General features: G+C 33.7%; 1 protein-coding gene across 1 annotated transcript; it reads right to left on the bottom strand.

Moving 5' to 3' along the window:
- Window positions 1-4211: 4211 nt before the first annotated feature.
- On the bottom strand, window positions 4212-10760 carry LOC107037431 (troponin C). Its single transcript, XM_015255989.2, has 7 exons — window positions 10603-10760; window positions 10490-10523; window positions 10255-10401; window positions 9373-9627; window positions 6373-6516; window positions 5889-6140; window positions 4212-4454 (listed from the first exon to the last, which is right to left on the bottom strand). The coding sequence occupies exons 1-7, from the start codon at window positions 10603-10605 to the stop codon at window positions 4420-4422; spliced, it is 870 nt and encodes a 289-aa protein (XP_015111475.1). The 5' UTR covers window positions 10606-10760; the 3' UTR covers window positions 4212-4419.
- Window positions 10761-19254: the final 8494 nt, after the last annotated feature.

The raw sequence follows: 19254 nt of genomic DNA, 5'->3' as shown, positions 1-19254 counted from the left end.
TTTTATAATTTAAACTGGCAAAAAATTGAAATAAAAAAAAACAAAATAATATAATAACAATAATAATAATAAATAATATATTTATAATAATTATATTATTATATTTATATCATAATTAAAAACAACAAATGAATAAATAAATATAATTATTATAAATATATTATTATTGATTATTATTATAAATAATATATTAATTATATTATTATATTTGTATAATATATTTTATTAATTATTATTAATTAAATTTTTTAATAATTTCACGTATATGACTGCCTAGTGAAATTTCAGAATTAATTTGCAATTGATTAATTGCGTCCATTTAAAAAATTATTAATGATAGATTTAAATTCTATTAAATTTTTCTGGATTGACAAAGGTGTACAATACATGAAAGGTTACAAGAAATATAATACCTTTATATGGAGAGCTGCTGATTTGTCGAGGTTGGTTTCTCAAGTAGACTGTTATAAGCGCCGAAATACAATAAACTTGTGCGCGTGTTGAAATTATTCAATCAACCGTTGAAATTCATTTGTCCCTCTCTGCGTTCTTTTCTCTTTGTGGTTTGTAACATAGCTTTTTACCTTTATGGAGTTTATCCGATTTTAATTAAACATGAAAGAAATCCGTCGAGTTTTTTTTTCGCGCTAAAATTTCTGTGTGAAAACCAAACACGGCTGGTGCACAGAAGAATTATGGGTTTATGAGTGATGATGGTGACCCATAATTCCCCGAGATTTCCATGGTGTATAGGAAAATTCATCGATTTTTCTATCGGTAGAGAAGTGACGACGTTAGGAATTGCTAATGCATTGTGAAACGGTTTTATCTGGAAATGTCTTTTCATTTTTTAGTCTTTCTTAATTGCCCAGAAATTTCCGCATAATGGTTCTCCCCATTGATTGACAAATCAGATTAGCTAATGTAACACTAGGTAATAATTCTTTCCTTTTTCATCACCATTTTAAAGAGTGAATTATTTTTCCATATACACGTATAAATAATAGTGAGTCAATTAATAATTCCGGTAAATCGATGAATCTCGTTACAATTTATTCCGCCTCAATGAAATTACATAGTAGTAGGTCGTTTAACGAAGCTCAGGTGGTTAATTGATGGAGAAAGTATCCACCAATGTAAGATATATATAATTAAACCAGTCGAGAAATTGGGGCTCGCCTGTTGGTTGTATCTAGGAGTAATGTGTGGATTCTCTAATCTCTACGGGGAGCATTGTAATGGGCTTGAGGGAAGTTATATTATGCGCCGATTATTGCTTCAAAATTTAACCATTATTTACTTGTCATAGAGCGAATATTACATAAATAAATAAATAACAACTTACTTCCGATTTCACTGTTGAGATTGCAGCGAAAATTCTTTAGGCATTACAATTATGTAATATTTACATTTTAGTAGAAACACACGGAATCGTGGAAGTCGTTCGAGAGATTTATGAAATGAACTAACTCTTTCCAGGGAATATATCACTCGCTTGTAAATCATCATTATTCAATTACCGATTATAATTTATTTTTGGAAAACCAGTTGAATTCTAGAGCATTCAATGGAATTTTATTATCCCTTTAATAAAAAATCCAATGTTACGTTTTTTTAAGCCAATCTATTTTGCCTAACGTGTTCTTTCTTTAGCATTATACTATCATATAATATATAATATATAATATAATATATTACATATAATATATAATATAATAATAATTAGTTGCTTGTTAATTATTTGTTATTATTATAAATATATTATTTATTAAATAATATATTTATAATAATAACTAGCAATTTAACAATTTTATTGACCAACAATTTTTTTATTTTTAGTTCATTTTTATTATTTTCCAATTATTATTAATAATTAATAATAATTAATAATTAATTTTGTCATATAATTTATAATATATTACGTATAATATATATAATATAATATAATATTTTTCTGTGTTATAAAGATATTATTTTCAACACTTCTTTTAAAAACAAATAATTCACAATCGTATTAACTTTTAATATTAGTGAAAATCCATCGAAAACATCTATATCTCGGTTCTACCAATTCCCGAGGCACGTAAGGTAGAGAATAGGCGCGCGGATCGCGCTGCCTAATCTAGTAATTATTAAATTAAATCAGATAAATCTACTAAATGAATTGATTAAATTATTTAATAGATCTCACTCACGTTGAGTGTCGATTTTCAATCGAAATGGTAGTGAAAAATGATACTTAAAATTTTTCTCGATAATTACAACAATTTATCCCTTCAATTGGACCGTTCATAATCATAATTAACGCTCTCCGATTTATTTTTGATAGATTGATGGGCTTCACGAGCGCACCATCGCAATCACCGTTAATTACCTACTTTGGCCTTATTACTTTTTAAATGGCAATTCAAAGCCATAAATATTTATGAGACAAGCATAATAACTCAATACATAAGTGAATATTATATTGATTGAAGTTTATTCAACGTTCCTCGGAGGCTGCCACTTCCCGAATGAATCAAAGGAGGAGTCGGCCTTTTCTTGAGCCGCTAATTTGATGGAAGACGTGTGACATGTTGACGTTGAGACGTCTCTGCTGAAGACAGGAATTACGATCATAATGCATACGCTGTGCGAATAATCACACTGGACGGAGATACTTGCATGCACGTGGGGAAGGAAAAATGCATGATCTTGACAATTGGAAGGAAAAAAATAAAAGCACCCGCCAATTTCAGTATTTAACGAGGAAGGAAGGAGGAAGGCAGGCACATGAATAGCTGCACTAATGAGAATTTTCGTACAAATTCAATCGTGTCGCTAATTTGACTGGGGAAAAAAACGGAAAAAGAGACAAATGAAAAAAAAAAGAAGAAAAAAGAGGTGACACTTGACTTTCACTTCCTCGTGCATACGTCCGCGAATACTCACGCACGTTGTAGCCGTCAAACGTGACAAGTGTTTCCTCGTAATTAGAAATAAAATTTCGAGAATAAAACGGAAAGATGTTTGCTTTTTTTTCTTGAATGGTGAGGGAGCTGCGGGTTGGGTACAGAGAACAATAGGCAACTTGGGAAGTACGAAGTGGTTCACATCGTGTCGTGAGCGCAAGTCTTTATGACATTAATGATGAATGAAATCGGGGAACAGATCAGAAGAAATATCAGGACCAGGGATGGGCAATAGTATCAGATTTTGGCAATATTTGTTATTTTATTCGGTAAAGACCCAACAGCCGAGGCCAATTATAGGGTCAAAGCATTGTACAGCATTATTTATAAACAAATATATACATATATACAACATGAGTATGAGATAAGATGGCAGATTGCATAATCAACAAAGCTGCAGACGTACAAAATTCATACACGGAGGGAAATTTTTTAGAAAAATTCTAGTGCTAGCACGGGAAAAGAGGCCCGAAGTGACGGCCAGGAAAAAATTCCAGTGCCAGCACTAGAAATTTTATTGGGGAAAACGTGAATTTTCCCCGTATTCCTGTGGAAATTTCACGGAAATCCCCAGAAATTTTACCAGAAATACCAAGAAATTTTACCTTAACAGCACTAGAATTTTTCACAGCCGGTGGATTGTGATTTTTTCCAGTACTCGTACTAGAATTTTTCTAGAAAATTTCTCTCCGTTTACCAGAAGAAAAAAAAATAAAGATTATTAGGTCATTCTACGGGACTCGACGAACTTGTGAGCCCTGTCCACAACTGTGGAGAAGGGTGACGTTATAATGTCAATATGAATAGAGACATCATCATGACAAAACTGTACAAAATCATTCACTGCCTTGCACGCAGAATGTAGCGGTAATATTAAAAATGATTGTCTCGTTATATTGTTCAAAGTTAAACTATATCTACCAAATTTAAAATATTATAGAATTTATTAGCTGAATTTTTTCGACTGATGGCGAATAAAATATTTGATGAAGACGCTAAAATTAAAAAAAATTTAAGAACCGAAAAAAAAAAAAAAAAATATCATTATATTTTCCTGAAAAGAATTCTTATTATTTCAAATAATTGATTTTTCAGTTTTATAACTATAACATTTTACTATTATTATTATCATTATTATTCTTATTATTACAGGTGTATATATACACTACTGTATATCGCCACCGTCCTTCTAACGGCAAATATAATTGATTGATATGCCTATGACTGATCAGGACCGGGGGATAAGAAAAGACTGCAAGATCCGATTTGAAAATTATTCTTTTATTTTGTTTGGTGTGTCTGTGTGTCTGTGTGTGCGGATTATTGATGAAATTATGATAATTTAGGATACAATCTGGAATAGCCACTGTCCAATGCAATGGAACACGTCATATAAACTTTCCAAGTTTCCGTTGTGTTCGCGTAAATTTTTATGCTTCCTGGTTGTGAACTAGAATAATTGTAATATTCAGTCATCGCCGCCTGTCATAACTTCCATGAATTCTGAAATGACATAATTCATTAGAAAGTTTTGGGAAAATGTAGGCAATGCGCTCCATAATAAAATGTTGATTAATTTTTCGTAGAGTAATGATGGTGTACGGGGTGGTAAAACGACCCATCATTTTCCTTCGAGGGTATTGAAGAGGGTGCTTTTTGAAGTGGAGAGTTCCCCTTACCCTTTTGGATTTGATCGCTCTTTTTTGTCTGACCTTTTCTTCTTTTGGGCTGTTGCTACTGATTTCTGAGGCGGACATTTAGTTTTGCGTCCGAATGGAAGCATTGTAATCGTTCAAATTTAAATTTTCGATTTTGTGTGTTATGCATTTCAGTAGCGAAGCGGTAAACCGGGTTGAATCGATTTTGACTATTGGCCAGTTTTTGACGAATATCTGGGAATCTAAAAGAGATAGAAAAATTGTTGTCATGACCTTTTTCGTAGAGCCAACTGAGGGTTATAAAAAAGGTGATGAGCAAAATTTTGCTATCTCTCTTAGATTCCGAGATATTTGTCAAAAAATGCCCAAAAGTCAAAATCGACTTAACCCGGTTTACCGCTTCGCTACTGATTTTTAGACGGTGTTATGCATTTTTAGACGAAAATGCATTTTTAGACGGTGTGTGTATGTCACAACCTTTTTCTTCAATTTCTCCCTAACGAATAGATGGAATTGCTAAGCCCTATCCATCGCCACTAATTAAAATTTAGTTCACTGATTCACTTTTTTAATTTTCGAATTTTTTCAAAATTCAGTTGTAACACGATAACTAAAAATGTTCTAAATTCATTGAATGACGGCTTAAAAAATTCGTTGGAATGTCCTTTTGACCGAGTTCGAAGATGAAAGCGATAGCAATAATCGTTATTTCGATTTCTGTGAAATTTTTCCAAAATTTCGTATTTTTCGAAAATCAGAATTCCGCAGATTTCTCTGGATATTGCGCTTCAAATGAACTCAATCATAGCTTAATATGTTTGCTTCCATGCGACTATATCGAAGATAGAAGATGGTTACAATAACTGTCTCGGTTAATTTGATTTTTAGGATAATTTTTACAAATTTCGAATTTTTCATTAATTCCCCGGAAAGTTAGCTTTCTGATGATTCCTTTAAATGTGATGTTTCGAATGCATTCAATTATGTATAAATGAAATATTCCTAATAATATTTCCTAGAACTTTTCAGAAATTTTTAGAATTTCATCAAGTGGAGAATCTAAAACAATTAGTTGGAAAGAAATTGATTCAATTCAAGAAAATGAAAATGTCTATGAATAGTATACAATGGAAAAACATAAGCAAAATGACCGTTTGGAAGCGTATTACAATTGTCTAAATTGTTTCCCCTTTTTTTCTTCTCAAAAAGCAGGAAAAAAGTTCTCAGATCGAAAAAGCGAAGGGGAACTTCCCCTTTATATTCCTTCCACTGATATTACCATCAAAATCAAGTGTCCCAGAGCCATCGGCGTCAATTTCTTCAATCATGAGATCCAGCTCTTCGTTCGTTAACTTATCGTCAAGCTCATGTAAAATATCACGAAAGACATCAGTCGTTATGTAACCATTGCCTTCTTTGTCGTAAAGTCGGAATGCCTCTCGCAATTCTTGCTGCATCGCCTCTGTGTCCTCTTCCACCAAAAATCTGGCGGCCAGAGTGCAGAACTCTTCAAATTCAAGTTCTCCAGATCCTGCAAAAAATTTCATTTCAATTTCATTTCAGTTTCATACGCTGAGAAAAAAAATTGCTTTGGCCAAGTACATGTACTTGCTACAAATAAATATACTCAAAATAAATAAAATTAATATCTGCACAAGAAATCTGTAAATTATTTCGTAGTTAGTAAATATACTTGGCAAAAGTAATTTTTTTTCTCAGCGCAGTACAAAACAATAATGGAAACGAAAATTCAATTTGTGTACCATCTTCGTCGACCTCAGCAATAATTTCAGCCAAGGTTTCTTCACTCAACTCATATCCGAGCATAGCTAAAATAGTTCCTACCATATCAGTGCCGATGCAGCCTTTTTTAGCTTGATCAAACGCATCGAAAGCCTTCTTGAGTACTGAAAATCGTAAATTAATGTTATCTCGATGGAAAGATGAAAGAAATGTCTTTTAACATATCTCAACTTACACGCTATCTGATCCTTGGTCAATTCATCCTGAAAAGTTGACAAATATAATACAATACAATAGAAAAAGTCCACTATTTTTATCGCTCATTTGGATTATTTCAATTGTAATTTTACCATTTTTCACCAAAATTTTAATTCAATCAAACGGGAAAAACTCGGATGAGAATAATTATCAACTGAGAAGACAGTTGCCGATGGCAGTTGGCAATATGCAGAGCTAACTGGCTAGAAGCATCGTTTTTAAACGTTTTCTGTGCTTGAAAATGTTATTCTGGCAAATGCCTACAAATCGAATGCAAGAATTCCGTTTAGATTCAATTTCGTTCTAGTAGTTTACAGATTCATGCGAGGGCACGGATTATACTTTCATCCTCGGTTAGGTCGCGTATGAAAAAATTTGATAGAAGAATCCGGCGCTTTCTTTAGAAAATTCTAATGTGAAGCTATAAGAATACTATTGGATTTCTATAGAATTCTATTGAAAGATTCTATTTGTTTTTGTGACAATTCGATTAAAAGTTATGCAACGGCGCTTCCCATTATTAAACAGATGTTTGGCTATAGAAAAATGTCTATAGATGTTCATTTTTCTGTAGAACTTATTCTGTTGGGATTTTTTCTATAGGAATGCCAAGTTGTTTTTCTTGGATTTTATTACAAGAAGAAAACCTAGCGCTTTCTCTGAAAAATTCTAATGAAAATCTATAAGAATACTATTGGATTTCTATAGAATTCTATTGAAAGATTCTATTTGTTTCGAGCGCCAATTCTATTAAAAGTCATGCAACGACGCTCTCCGTTATTAAATAGATATTTGGCTATAGAAAAATGTCTTTAGATATTAATTTTTCTATAGAACTATTGCGCATGAACTTTCCAATTTTTTTTTCTTGGGTTTCGTTACGAGAAGAGAAAACCTAGCGCTTTCTCTGAAAAATTCTAATGAAAATCTATAAGAATACTATTGGATTTCTATAGAATTCTATTGAAAGATTCTATTTGTTCGAGCGCCAATTCTATTAAAAGTCATGCAACGACGCTCTCCGTTGTTAAATAGATATTTGGCTATAGAAAAATGTCTATAGATATTGATTTTTCTATAGAACTATTGCGCATGAACTTTCCAATTTTTTTTTCTTGGATTTCGTTACGAGAAGAGAAAACCTAGCGCTTTCTCTGAAAAATTCTAATGAAAATCTATAAGAATACTATTGGATTTCTATAGAATTCTATTGAAAGATTCTATTTGTTCGAGCGCCAATTCTATTAAAAGTCATGCAACGACGCTCTCCGTTGTTAAATAGATATTTGGCTATAGAAAAATGTCTATAGATATTGATTTTTCTATAGAACTTATTCTGTTAGGATTTTCTCTATAAGAATTATTGCGCGTGAATTTTCCAAGTTTTTTTCTTGGATTTCATTACGAGAAACAAATAAAAATATAGCGGAAAAAACTTGGAAAATTTACGGCCAAAATTTTACGGCCGGAATTTCTTAAGAGAATTCTAATAAAACTTCAAGGGAATTACTTCCAATAGATTTCCAATAGAAATTCTGAAGAATTTTTTAGAGAAAACACTAGATTTTTCTATAAAATTTCACAAATATATCCAAGTTATCATGTATATACTGAACACTTCCATTATTGTTCTTTCCTATTCTCTTGATTCTACCTTTTTCTTTTTTAATCCCAAAAATCTCTCAAATACCAGAAGTTTCTTTCATCTTCAATTCCAAAATTTCCGCGAGTTGCAACCAATCCCAGCAAACAGATAGGCACACGCTACGCATCCACAAGCGCAATGAACTTTGTTGCATTTTTTTTTCTTCCAAAGGCACAAAAAATTGCACTGGGTGGGTCCCTCGCTAACGTTATGACGTAACGTGGTGCGAGAGTGGACGAATTGATTGCACAACATTTTTTTTATTCATATGAAAATGCCTTAGGGAAGGCTTTATCTTTTGATATCCCCTTTCGATAAAGCTGCTGTCTTATGTCATTGTGTTATACTCAATTGGACTAATGGAATCTTAATCAGCGATATCCCACTGACCTTAATATTTGTTTCTCCTTGATGGACCTTTGCATTACACAACTCTACCCTTTTTACTATTTTCTAATGAACAATGAGTCGCATGTGTTCATTCATACGAACAGATTCAGTTCCAACTGTCTCACGTAATTTAATGAGATTAGGATTAGGTGAATAAGCACAATTTCACTATCGCCCAAATTTATCGTAAATATTCTTTGTTTTGGTTCTTTATTAGTCTCATTTAAATCCATTGATTTCATTATTTTTATTAACGATATTAAAAATGGACATTGTTCCAACAAATGTGAGAAATTGATAGTTAATTAATTTATTAAAGGTAAATAATTTTTTTCGCTCTTCTCTGCATTCGCGACAACCACTTTTCCATTCTTGGCTTGTCTTCTCGATTTAGTCTCGATAGTAAACAGAAAAATTAATGCGTCATAGCTTCCACAAATTCTGAAAAAAGAAATTAAATCATGAGATTGAAGGATAAAAAGTCGACTTGACTCTTCGCTGAGTTTTCGAGGAATATCTCCGAATCTAAGAGAAATAGAGAAATTTTCATTATAACCTTTTTTGTAGAGCGAATTAAGAGCTACAAAAAAGGTCATTACAAAAAATTCGCTATCTTCCATAGGTTCCGAGATATTTATCAAAAACTGGCCAATAGTCTAAATCGACTTGAACCGGTTTACCGCGTCGCTACTGAATTTTTGGAGCTGTAATTGACAAAAAAGAAAACCTTCAAAATCCAAAGTCCCAGAGCCATCAGCGTCGATTTCCTCGATAATCATGTCCAACTGCTCGTCAGTTAAATTCTCGTCAATTTCGCAAAGAATTTCGCGAAAAGTATCTGTTGTTATGTATCCGTTTCCTTCTCTGTCGTACAGCCTGAAAGCCTCTTTTAATTCCGATTTGAGTGCTTCAACATCGACATCTTCTTCCATAAATTTAGCTGCTACTGTGCAAAAGTCTTCGTACTTCAACTCTCCACTCCCTTTCGAACCAGAGAAAAAGCTCACATTAGTAATCAATGTTGTGGAGAGGATTTCGACCGAATTTTTAACTTGTCTTACTTGTGCCAAGAAAATAGTTTATTGAAAATTATCAAAAAGGATTCTGTGCCAAACATGCAGAGAGTGCGCCGGAATGAAAAATTTTTGTCGCAAAAATCGATTTAGTAGTTCAAAAAAAATGCATTCTCTGTACACGCAAGAAATGTCATTTGCCCACACGTATTTTGCTCTCGAAAAATCTTTGTTTTATGCGAAACAAGGGACAGTAGTTTTTCGTTTCGGCTGTCTAATAATCACAGACAACAAATGAACCCTTAAATGAATATTATTATTATTATTATATGTCTTCTGGAGAAAAGAAAATTGTCTTCCAAAGATCTAAAAAAATCGGCTCCCAAATATATTCAAAATTTATCATCTAGAGATCTTTCGAAGTTTTCCCTGAAAGATTTGTCTTCTGAAGAATCTTTCTGGGTCACCAAGATCTTCCACAAACTTCCGAAGATTCTTCCAAGAATCTCTGGGAGATATTCGAAAGACAGAAATTTTCACCAGGCAATCAATAAAAATGAATAATTTTATAAACAACTTTAGACGATGGAATTCACCAAAAGTGTCAACTTCATTAATTGCCTCATCCAATTCGGTCATTGCGTCCGCTTCGACTCCCATCATGTCCAAAATAGTCTGCACTTCGCTCGTTTTAATCACTCCCTTTTTCTCCTTATCAAACGTATCAAAGGCCATTTTCAGCTCTAACAACGAAAAGCAATGAATTAGAGTCAATATTCGGTTTTCATAGTATTAAATGCAATTCTGTCACACTGAAAAATGCTCACGCACGTTTTCGTTGGTCTTTACTCAATTGTCCGGGCTCCTGTAAATATTGCAAATAATTAGAAAATTCCCCAGCGCTTCGCGCCACCCCACAAGCACTCAATCTCACTGTCCCTTACCATTTTCTATAACCACAGATTTATCAACAATTAAAAAACATAAACCGAACAAATTTCCAAAATCGGAAGATCGCTTGCTCTGCGATAGACGACGCACGGTGCGTTAACACTCAATGGTTTTTCGATCGAATGTGAATGTTAAATTAATTACTAATCATTACACCCATCACTGATGCGACACTTGGCAACAGATTGCATTGTTACTATTTAAATAAATAGCGATACAGTGTGCGTCGGTCCAAGATTGATTTGAGATCAATTGAAAAAAGGTCTAGGTTGAGTGATGCAATATCTCTCACTCTCCGATAAATAATATAATGGAAAGAATTACTACGATTATAATTTTTTATTAATAATAGACTAAAAAATTTTCAACTAATAATGTCATTGCTGTAATTTTCGTTTTAATTATTTACTTAGTTTATCAGAAGAAGAAATAAACCCCTGATGAGGGCTTCCCTGGAAGCCGAAGCGTTGGGTCATCGACAAGAATTCTTCTTCTCTTTCTAATTATTTAATTATCCTCGAAGTACTGACGACCGCTTAGGCCAATCAATGTTCACCATAATTCAGCATAAAAAAAAATTTCAAGACACAAAAGTCTTGTAATTTTCTCGTCAAATGCCTCACTCAGTGCCTTTTGTAAATAACTATATATTTTATTTAGCCGATGTAAAAACTCTAAATAATTCTATAATTCCGTAATTTAATGACAAATTATTATTATTTTATTGTATCTTTATGTATTAATAAAATAATAATAATAATAATAATAATAATAATAATAATAATAATAATAAATAATAATAAATACAAAATTAATATTTATAATAATTAATTAACAACAATTAATATTATAATTATAATTATTACTAATTTATTATTGTTAATATATTAATAATAATAAATGTATTTATGTATTTATTATTATTTATTATATTAATTATTATTTATTATAATTAATATTAGACGTATTATTTATTAATAATTGTTAATAATTAATGATCATGGGCTGTGGTTCCTCAGCTTGTTATTACACACGATGCGTTTTTACCATAAATCCTTTACTATATTTGTGTACTCATTTTAGCTTACAGTATTTTAGGATTAGTGGATATACCATTCAACTCATCTAGCTCATTGCCAAAATGACACATGCCCCCTTCCTTCCATTTAAAATCTTTTGCCAATGTTGTAATTGGCCCGTAGTAGTCACCCTGCCGAGACCTAAAAACATACTTTTAAACGTTTGCCCAATGAGATGAAATATCGATACACACGTCTAACATGATAAACATCTGCCTCGACTCAACTTCCACCAAGTAGAGACTTGTTAGCAGCTGCTGTTGGATCTCTCTCCTCTAGCCAACTAAAAATAATCATCACTAAATGAAGACGATTTTCTGCCTTCTAGGTGTGCACTAGGTGATCAGTATCTGGCGATATTTATCTCTAATTATCTTGCTCACGTGGCAATCGCCAAATGAATATTTGTACCAGGTAGCTAGTCTATTTTTACCTGAAAACGTCTTGTATGTTCAACAGTAAAATTCGGGATTGATTTACAACCCGATATTAAATTTAAATATAAAGCCGGAAACGAAGGGTGGAAATTTATTGAAAATCGACATTTGTACTTTTTTTTACGTGGATACGTCTGTTTTCATTATGGGGAGGCATTTAGGGAAAAAGTCCTTAGGGTTCCTTATCGATAGTGGCGCCATCTATCGGAATTCTAGAATATTCTAGAATTCCCTAGAAAAATCTAGAATTAATTAAATAATAATTAAATAATCATTCATTGTCAATCAACTTTATGAAAAAGGATATAAGAATAGATATAATAATATAACAATATATATAATAATATAGTAATATATATCTTTCTATCTCTCTATCCCCTTTAAAAAATGAGAAAAAAAAATTAATATTTTTGAAAAATATAATATATCATATATATAATACATTATATATATATATATATTATAAATATAAATTATATGATGTTGTATTTTTTAAAAAGTTTTTTTAGTTTCTTTTCAATTTTTGAATTAATTTGTTTTTTTTTGTAAATCAAATATGAAAAGTAAAAAAGGTCAGAACAAATAGATAAAATTGAACCGGACATGAATTTGCTCGGAACCATACCTTTGTGCTAAAAGAAACATAGACAATCATACTCTGGGTAAAGGCGCGCGTAGCGCGCCCCATACGCTAGTATAAATAAAAAAATAAGGCGAAAAATTCAGGGGACGCTTAAATTCAGGGGATGCTGGGTGCCTATACGGGGGTTCCTATATGGGAAGGTGCCTGTATTTATAAGGGATGTTCTATATGAGGGGGTGGTCATAAAGAGGATATCTATATTTATGGAGGATTACTATGCTAGGGGGTGCNGGGGGGGGGGGGGGGGGGGGGGGGGGGGGGGGGGGGGGGGGGGGGGGGGGGGGGGGGGGGGGGGGGGGGGGGGGGGGGGGGGGGGGGGGGGGGGGGGGGGGGGGGGGGGGGGGGGGGGGGGGGGGGGGGGGGGGGGGGGGGGGGGGGGGGGGGGGGGGGGGGGGGGGGGGGGGGGGGGGGGGGGGGGGGGGGGGGGGGGGGGGGGGGGGGGGGGGGGGGGGGGGGGGGGGGGGGGGGGGGGGGGGGGGGGGGGGGGGGGGGGGGGGGGGGGGGGGGGGGGGGGGGGGGGGGGGGGGGGGGGGGGGGGGGGGGGGGGGGGGGGGGGGGGGGGGGGGGGGGGGGGGGGGGGGGCGGGGGGGGGGGAGGGGGGTGAAGCCCCCCCTGGGTCGGCGAGCGGAGTGAGCAGGGGGCGAAGCCCCCTAGTAATAATATAATCATATATATAATAATATATATTCACGAACAATTTTTTATGATTCAAGGATACTTGAACGCTCAAGACGCTCCACAGCCTGTGATAAGGTGTTTAAAATTTCCTGTTTAGGATACGGTGGCAAAGGTGGAGGAACGTCGTAACTACTAACACAATTTTTGTTTCTCCATAAACTTCTGCCACTCGGCCCACGTCTGTGGGAAAGCGATTTTCTTATCGAGTCATAGTAATGTCCCTCGAACACTAGATTTCTTGTTCTGCTTATGGGCGTTAAATATTCGGGTCGTCGATGATCTTTAAAATCGCTGCCGCCTCTCTCTTCTTCTTCGTCTTCTACTTTATGCCATAACACACCTTTTGGTAAAATCATGGCGTTCACCTGTCCGCGCTTCACCATAATCACTCTCGGGTTTCCCCTGATCAGATGTGGATTCTTGAGAATTATGAGAAATGAAACAACACCCCCAATAATGAAGGATAAACTTGTTATGAATAAGATGAGGACGATTGTAACTGGCTTGTCATCAGTCTCCAACCAAATTCTGTTTCGGGCGAGTGCGGGGGCCATAGCCAGACAATTCAGGGGTGACGGCCCCCTCATAATGTCCAAGAGGCACACAGTGTAGACAGAATTCTTCTGGACATTATCCAAAATAATCGAGTTGTTCACAGCCGTCAAGCACTCGGTGTGAGAGATTTTTTTATGTGAATTTCTGAACCAAATCAGTCCTTGCGGATTGCTGGAGGCTTCTATGTGAACAAAAACACTGCCGTTACTGTAATACTCCTCAATATAAAACCCTGCTATTTTCGTTGGCAATTGAAAATGCAAAAGTGTATTTTCATTACGAAGAATGCTCAGACAATTATTTTCTTCCGTCAAAGGCTCTGAAGTACTTGCGACACTTGTTGACTCTGGGTCATCACAAAAATCAGCGTCTAAAAAATTTAATCCAGAATTTCTCTCAGGTGTCACACACTTCGGAATATTTTCCAGCAAATTAGGTCTCGATCTAGTCATTCTCTGAATCCACACGAAGGGACAACTGCAATTCCACGGATTTCCACTCATCATTATCCGCAAATTTGAATTATTCAGCAGAATATTATTGAATGTGTTCACGTGAAGCGTCGAAAGCAAATTGTTTCTCAAGTAAATTTGCTCAGCTGATTTTAACGACTGAAAGGCATCCGCGTCAATACTTTTAATCTGCGATGAATCTAGATAAATCGATCGAGCGTTGGGAAAGCCACTGAGGATTTCTGGCGACAATTGGGATATGTTATTCCCCTCCATGGACATCAATTCAACTTTTAATAATTTACTTCCACTTGTCATGTTTCTCAGAACTTGGTCATTTTTTATCGATCCATTCAACTCGATGTCTTCCAATATATCAGCGACATTCTCCAGTAAATTGAATTCCGCCTCTTCCACCAAGTTATTTCGAATCGTCAAGCTTACCAAATTACGAAAGCTTTCAAATACGTATTTTTTCAATTTCTTCACACCTGTATTGATCAATCCTAGACGTTTGGTGTTTTCAAATGCCGATGACGAAAAGGCATTTTTCTCTATATCACTGAGCCCGCAATCTTCGAAAATTAAATCAATAACAGAATATTCTGTTGTCAGCCAAGAGGACTGTAATTTTCCCTCGGGAAAACTGCAATTTTTTAATTTCAACGATGAAATTTGTTTTTCATGTGGACACTGCGTCTGCAAAATAAATTTTTTTTTTAACATAAAAACAATTTTAATATAACATTATTATATTTGATTATAATATCATTTTAATAAATTTTTTTATATTAAAAAAAATATTTAAAACCTATTAAAATAATCTTAATAATAAAATAATAATAATATTAATAATAATAACGTTAATAATATTATTATTAAAAATTACTATTATTATTATTATTATTTATATTAATAATATTATTAATAGTAATAATATTTTTTAGATAAAAAAAAAAATTTAATGTAAGTTTTTTTTTAAATATATCTTTTTTATTATTATTTACATGAAAAATTGAGGATATAAAGTGGGATATGATTATTCCGACATCTTTTTCTTCGGAAATATCCCTGCAGTTGACGGCTCTGCATTCTTCAATACCACAATAATTCGTCGAATTCCATTCTTGATATATGGAATTGAGAACTCTGGAATAATCATCCCTTTGAAAATGAATTTCACTGAAATTTGTGGAAACGAGACTAACAAAACCAACAATAATTCCCGTAAATGCCGCTGTTGCTGTTGCTGTTGGCAATTTCATTTTCTTACCTAATAGAATGTAAATGGAAAATAATTATCGTTATTACGATTCCGAAAGAATGTTAAGGCCAACCGAACTATTGTAATCAATACCAGAACTCACTCATTCTACATATGCATTTGGCAAGAGTTTTATTATTAAAGCTTGTGCATTTTACATTCACAACATTTCACATCAGCACGAAATGCCACAACTAGTGCATTTGGAATTTTCGCACTCGAAGCATGCCACATGTTTCAATGAGTGTTATCTGTCCTTTTCAATTACGCATGGGATTAATTATTTTTTCCGAATTGGCGATAAGAATTGGAGAATAATCCCCAAAGAACAATACTAAAATTTCACTCATTAAAATATTACTATTCCATTATTATTATTATTATTATTACATAATGAGGATAGAAATTGAATTTATGTGTATTCTTCCATTATTAAAAAAAAAATTGATTTTAAAAATTTCCGGAGACAATTTAATTGAAAAATTAATTTTGTAGTTCTTGCCGCCCGCTGTTTTTTGCATTTTCTAAATTTCTTCCCGCTGAAATATTGATATCGCTCCAATACTTGAAGAAAAAAAGTGATTCAAAGCTCCTGCTGACGTAAAAGAGTAAAAAAATCGAGGTTCTGATTTTTTTTCATTTTTTCTTCACAATAATAATTGTTAACTTTTGTTTTGTTGACAAAAAACCTTTTTATATTTATTTTCAATATAATTCTCCTTCATTCGGTGTTGTAACGCGTGGCTCCGCCCCCTGCTCGCTTCGCTCGCCAATCGCGAGTCTTCGCTCGTCCGCTCGCTTCGCTCGCTTCCCCCCATCTCCCTGCGTTCGCGTAAAGATCGGAAATCCCTCGTCTTTATCACATCGATAAATAATGAGTGATAATAACTACATATACAGGCTCGCATTGCCGCATTTACTCGCTTTATTTTTGTGTTATCTTAATTTACAAAATAATTATCTACAGAAATACGAATAAACATGAATAAAATAAAATTAATCTGATTGCGAAGCCGCAAATGGAAAGAAAATAACCCAAAAAAACACCAATACTATAGTTTCTAATATTTATTAATCACGTCTTTCGGAAGTAAGTATTCACCATAACAATAATAATAGTTACAACTATTATAGTCCCACAAATTTGGAAAATTTATAAATAATCATTAATACATATAGATTCTCTTTGAGGAACTAGTGTTTCCAACTAATTATAAATATTTTCGATCTGTAAAATTGGAATAATGGATATTCTTTGTCTAACGTGCCTACTATATGACATTGTCAAATTACGAGAAAAAAGTTGTTATAACTTTATATAATATATTGTTTATAGACATATAATAGGTATGTACGTACGAACCACGAATATTGTTTTGTCTCAGTGGATATATAATATTGTTTACATAATATTCTTATACATTCAAATTTATCGACTCACAATAAATCAGTAAAAATAATGGGAATTTAGTTTCACGTCCAATTGTCGTAATAACGCTGAGTCGTGCGATTGCGATATCTGCGTGATGTCTGCTGAACTAGTTTTTCATTTACCATCTAAAAAACCTGGGTATATATATTTTTTCTCTCTTCTCCCCTGATCATTGGGATAATGGAAGAATGGAAAACTCGAGTCCCCATTCACTTCAGTTTTCGTTTTATTCGTGGGAGAGGGAGGGGTAGGGATTATCATCATTAAAAATACCGACGACTTTTCAAAATCGTCTCAGGATATCTAAATATTTGTCAGTGTAGGTTGATGGTTCTTCATTCGTATCAATTTTTTTTTTCGTTGATAGCTGTAAGCCACCTGTACAAAAATACACGTTCACTAATTTAATTAGTCTTTTATTGATTAGATAACAGGCGCACGTCCAGCTATGACGTCACCGGCAAGTCGATATGTCTCAAAGTGATTACCTTGCAAAAAATGGGAAGGGATATCCTCCCGTACTGTTACTCTATTCTCATAAATTCTCATGAATTCAATGGTGCAGACCGTACAATGATTTTCCAAATTTAATTTCACACTTAATTCATTGCCGACGAATAATTTCACAAAATGTCATTCAGTATTCGTCAAATACTCAATGATAAAATCATTAATAATCACGTGAATGGAGGCGATTTTTTTTTCCCGAATTGCAACGAATTATTTATTTGATAAAACAATGATATGCCTCTTACGTATTCTATATAAATTTATAGGGCCATTATAGAATTGTATTCGGTATATCATCGCTGAAAAAATAAAGGAAAAAGTTTATTGTTTGTTTTGCATTCAGGGAAATAGAAAATATAATCTCACTCCATTGGGGCGAGCATTCAACTTTTCTATTGATCAATGACAAGTCAATAAAACTTGTTCCCTTATCCATAAATAATAATAATAATAATAATAATAATAATAATATAATATAGTAATAATAAGAGATGCACATGCGTGATATAATCTATTCTATTACAATGTCACCTATCTCATCCTCAACAATAATCTTTCTCTAATATAAACATGACGTCAATATGTCTTTTCTTCAACGAATAGGGTATTTTCAAAAATTCTTAAACTCGTATCATTTTAATGTATAATATTTCTGATGATCACTATTGATTTCCCAAAAAAAAAGCTTGGGAATTCACGAGATATGTATATGATTTTTATGGCCACGAGATCCTAAATTCACCTTAAAATTTTACATCAATAATAAGAATAATAATACAATAAAGTACGATATATATTGAATATATCATAAATATATTTTTACTTTCATGGATTAATTTCATGTTTTTGTTTTTTGGTGGAAACACTTTGTTGTTAAATTGCATTAGAAATTAAATTTTACACTGATCATAATCTAAATAAACACATAGCTCTGGTAAAATTGATTATTTAAGACTAATATGATATGTTGTAATTGAGTCGAGTGCATTGATATATAATGTCTTGGTTCAAAACACTTTCCATTAATTTTCATCACATTTACAACTTCCTCTGGATTGTTCGTTAACCGCGATTTATAATGAGTGAAATACTTTCCATAATACCATTATCTAAATTATTATCTCCCATGAATTGTGATATTGTCATGCAATGGAGAAAAGCAGAAAGGACTTCAAACATTGAAACAATGTTTGTTGTAAATGTCGTAAAAACTCGGTGAGTTGCACGGCAATACAAAAGAATAAAATTGGAGTCTTTGAATTGTGTTGCTTTGCACAAAGTGTTCGCTTCCGGTTAAGTATATTACGTTTCATCAAGCAGAGTGTCATTATGTAATTTCCATTCGGCATTGTAAATAAAGGAAATGTGATCCAAGTTGAAGGCAACTCGGGTCCGTAGAAATTTCAATATTTACCACGTGAATTTTCATTTTTGTTTCGTTTTTATCATTATCTATAAGGCATTATTATGGAAAATAATTCAATTTTAGTGATGCCGCGAGACGATGTGAGACGTGACGAGACGAAAAATTGCATCTTATCGTCTCGTCTTGTTGTTAGAATCTCTTGTCTCGTCTCGTCTTGTTGTTAGAATCT

Source organism: Diachasma alloeum, unplaced genomic scaffold (genome assembly GCF_001412515.2).
Source record: "Diachasma alloeum isolate Michigan unplaced genomic scaffold, Dall2.0 Dall_scaffold_00219, whole genome shotgun sequence".
NCBI classification, from domain to species: Eukaryota; Metazoa; Arthropoda; class Insecta; order Hymenoptera; family Braconidae; genus Diachasma; species Diachasma alloeum.
The sequence above is the reverse complement of the archived record's forward strand: the minus strand, read 5'-3'. Positions and strand labels throughout refer to the sequence as shown.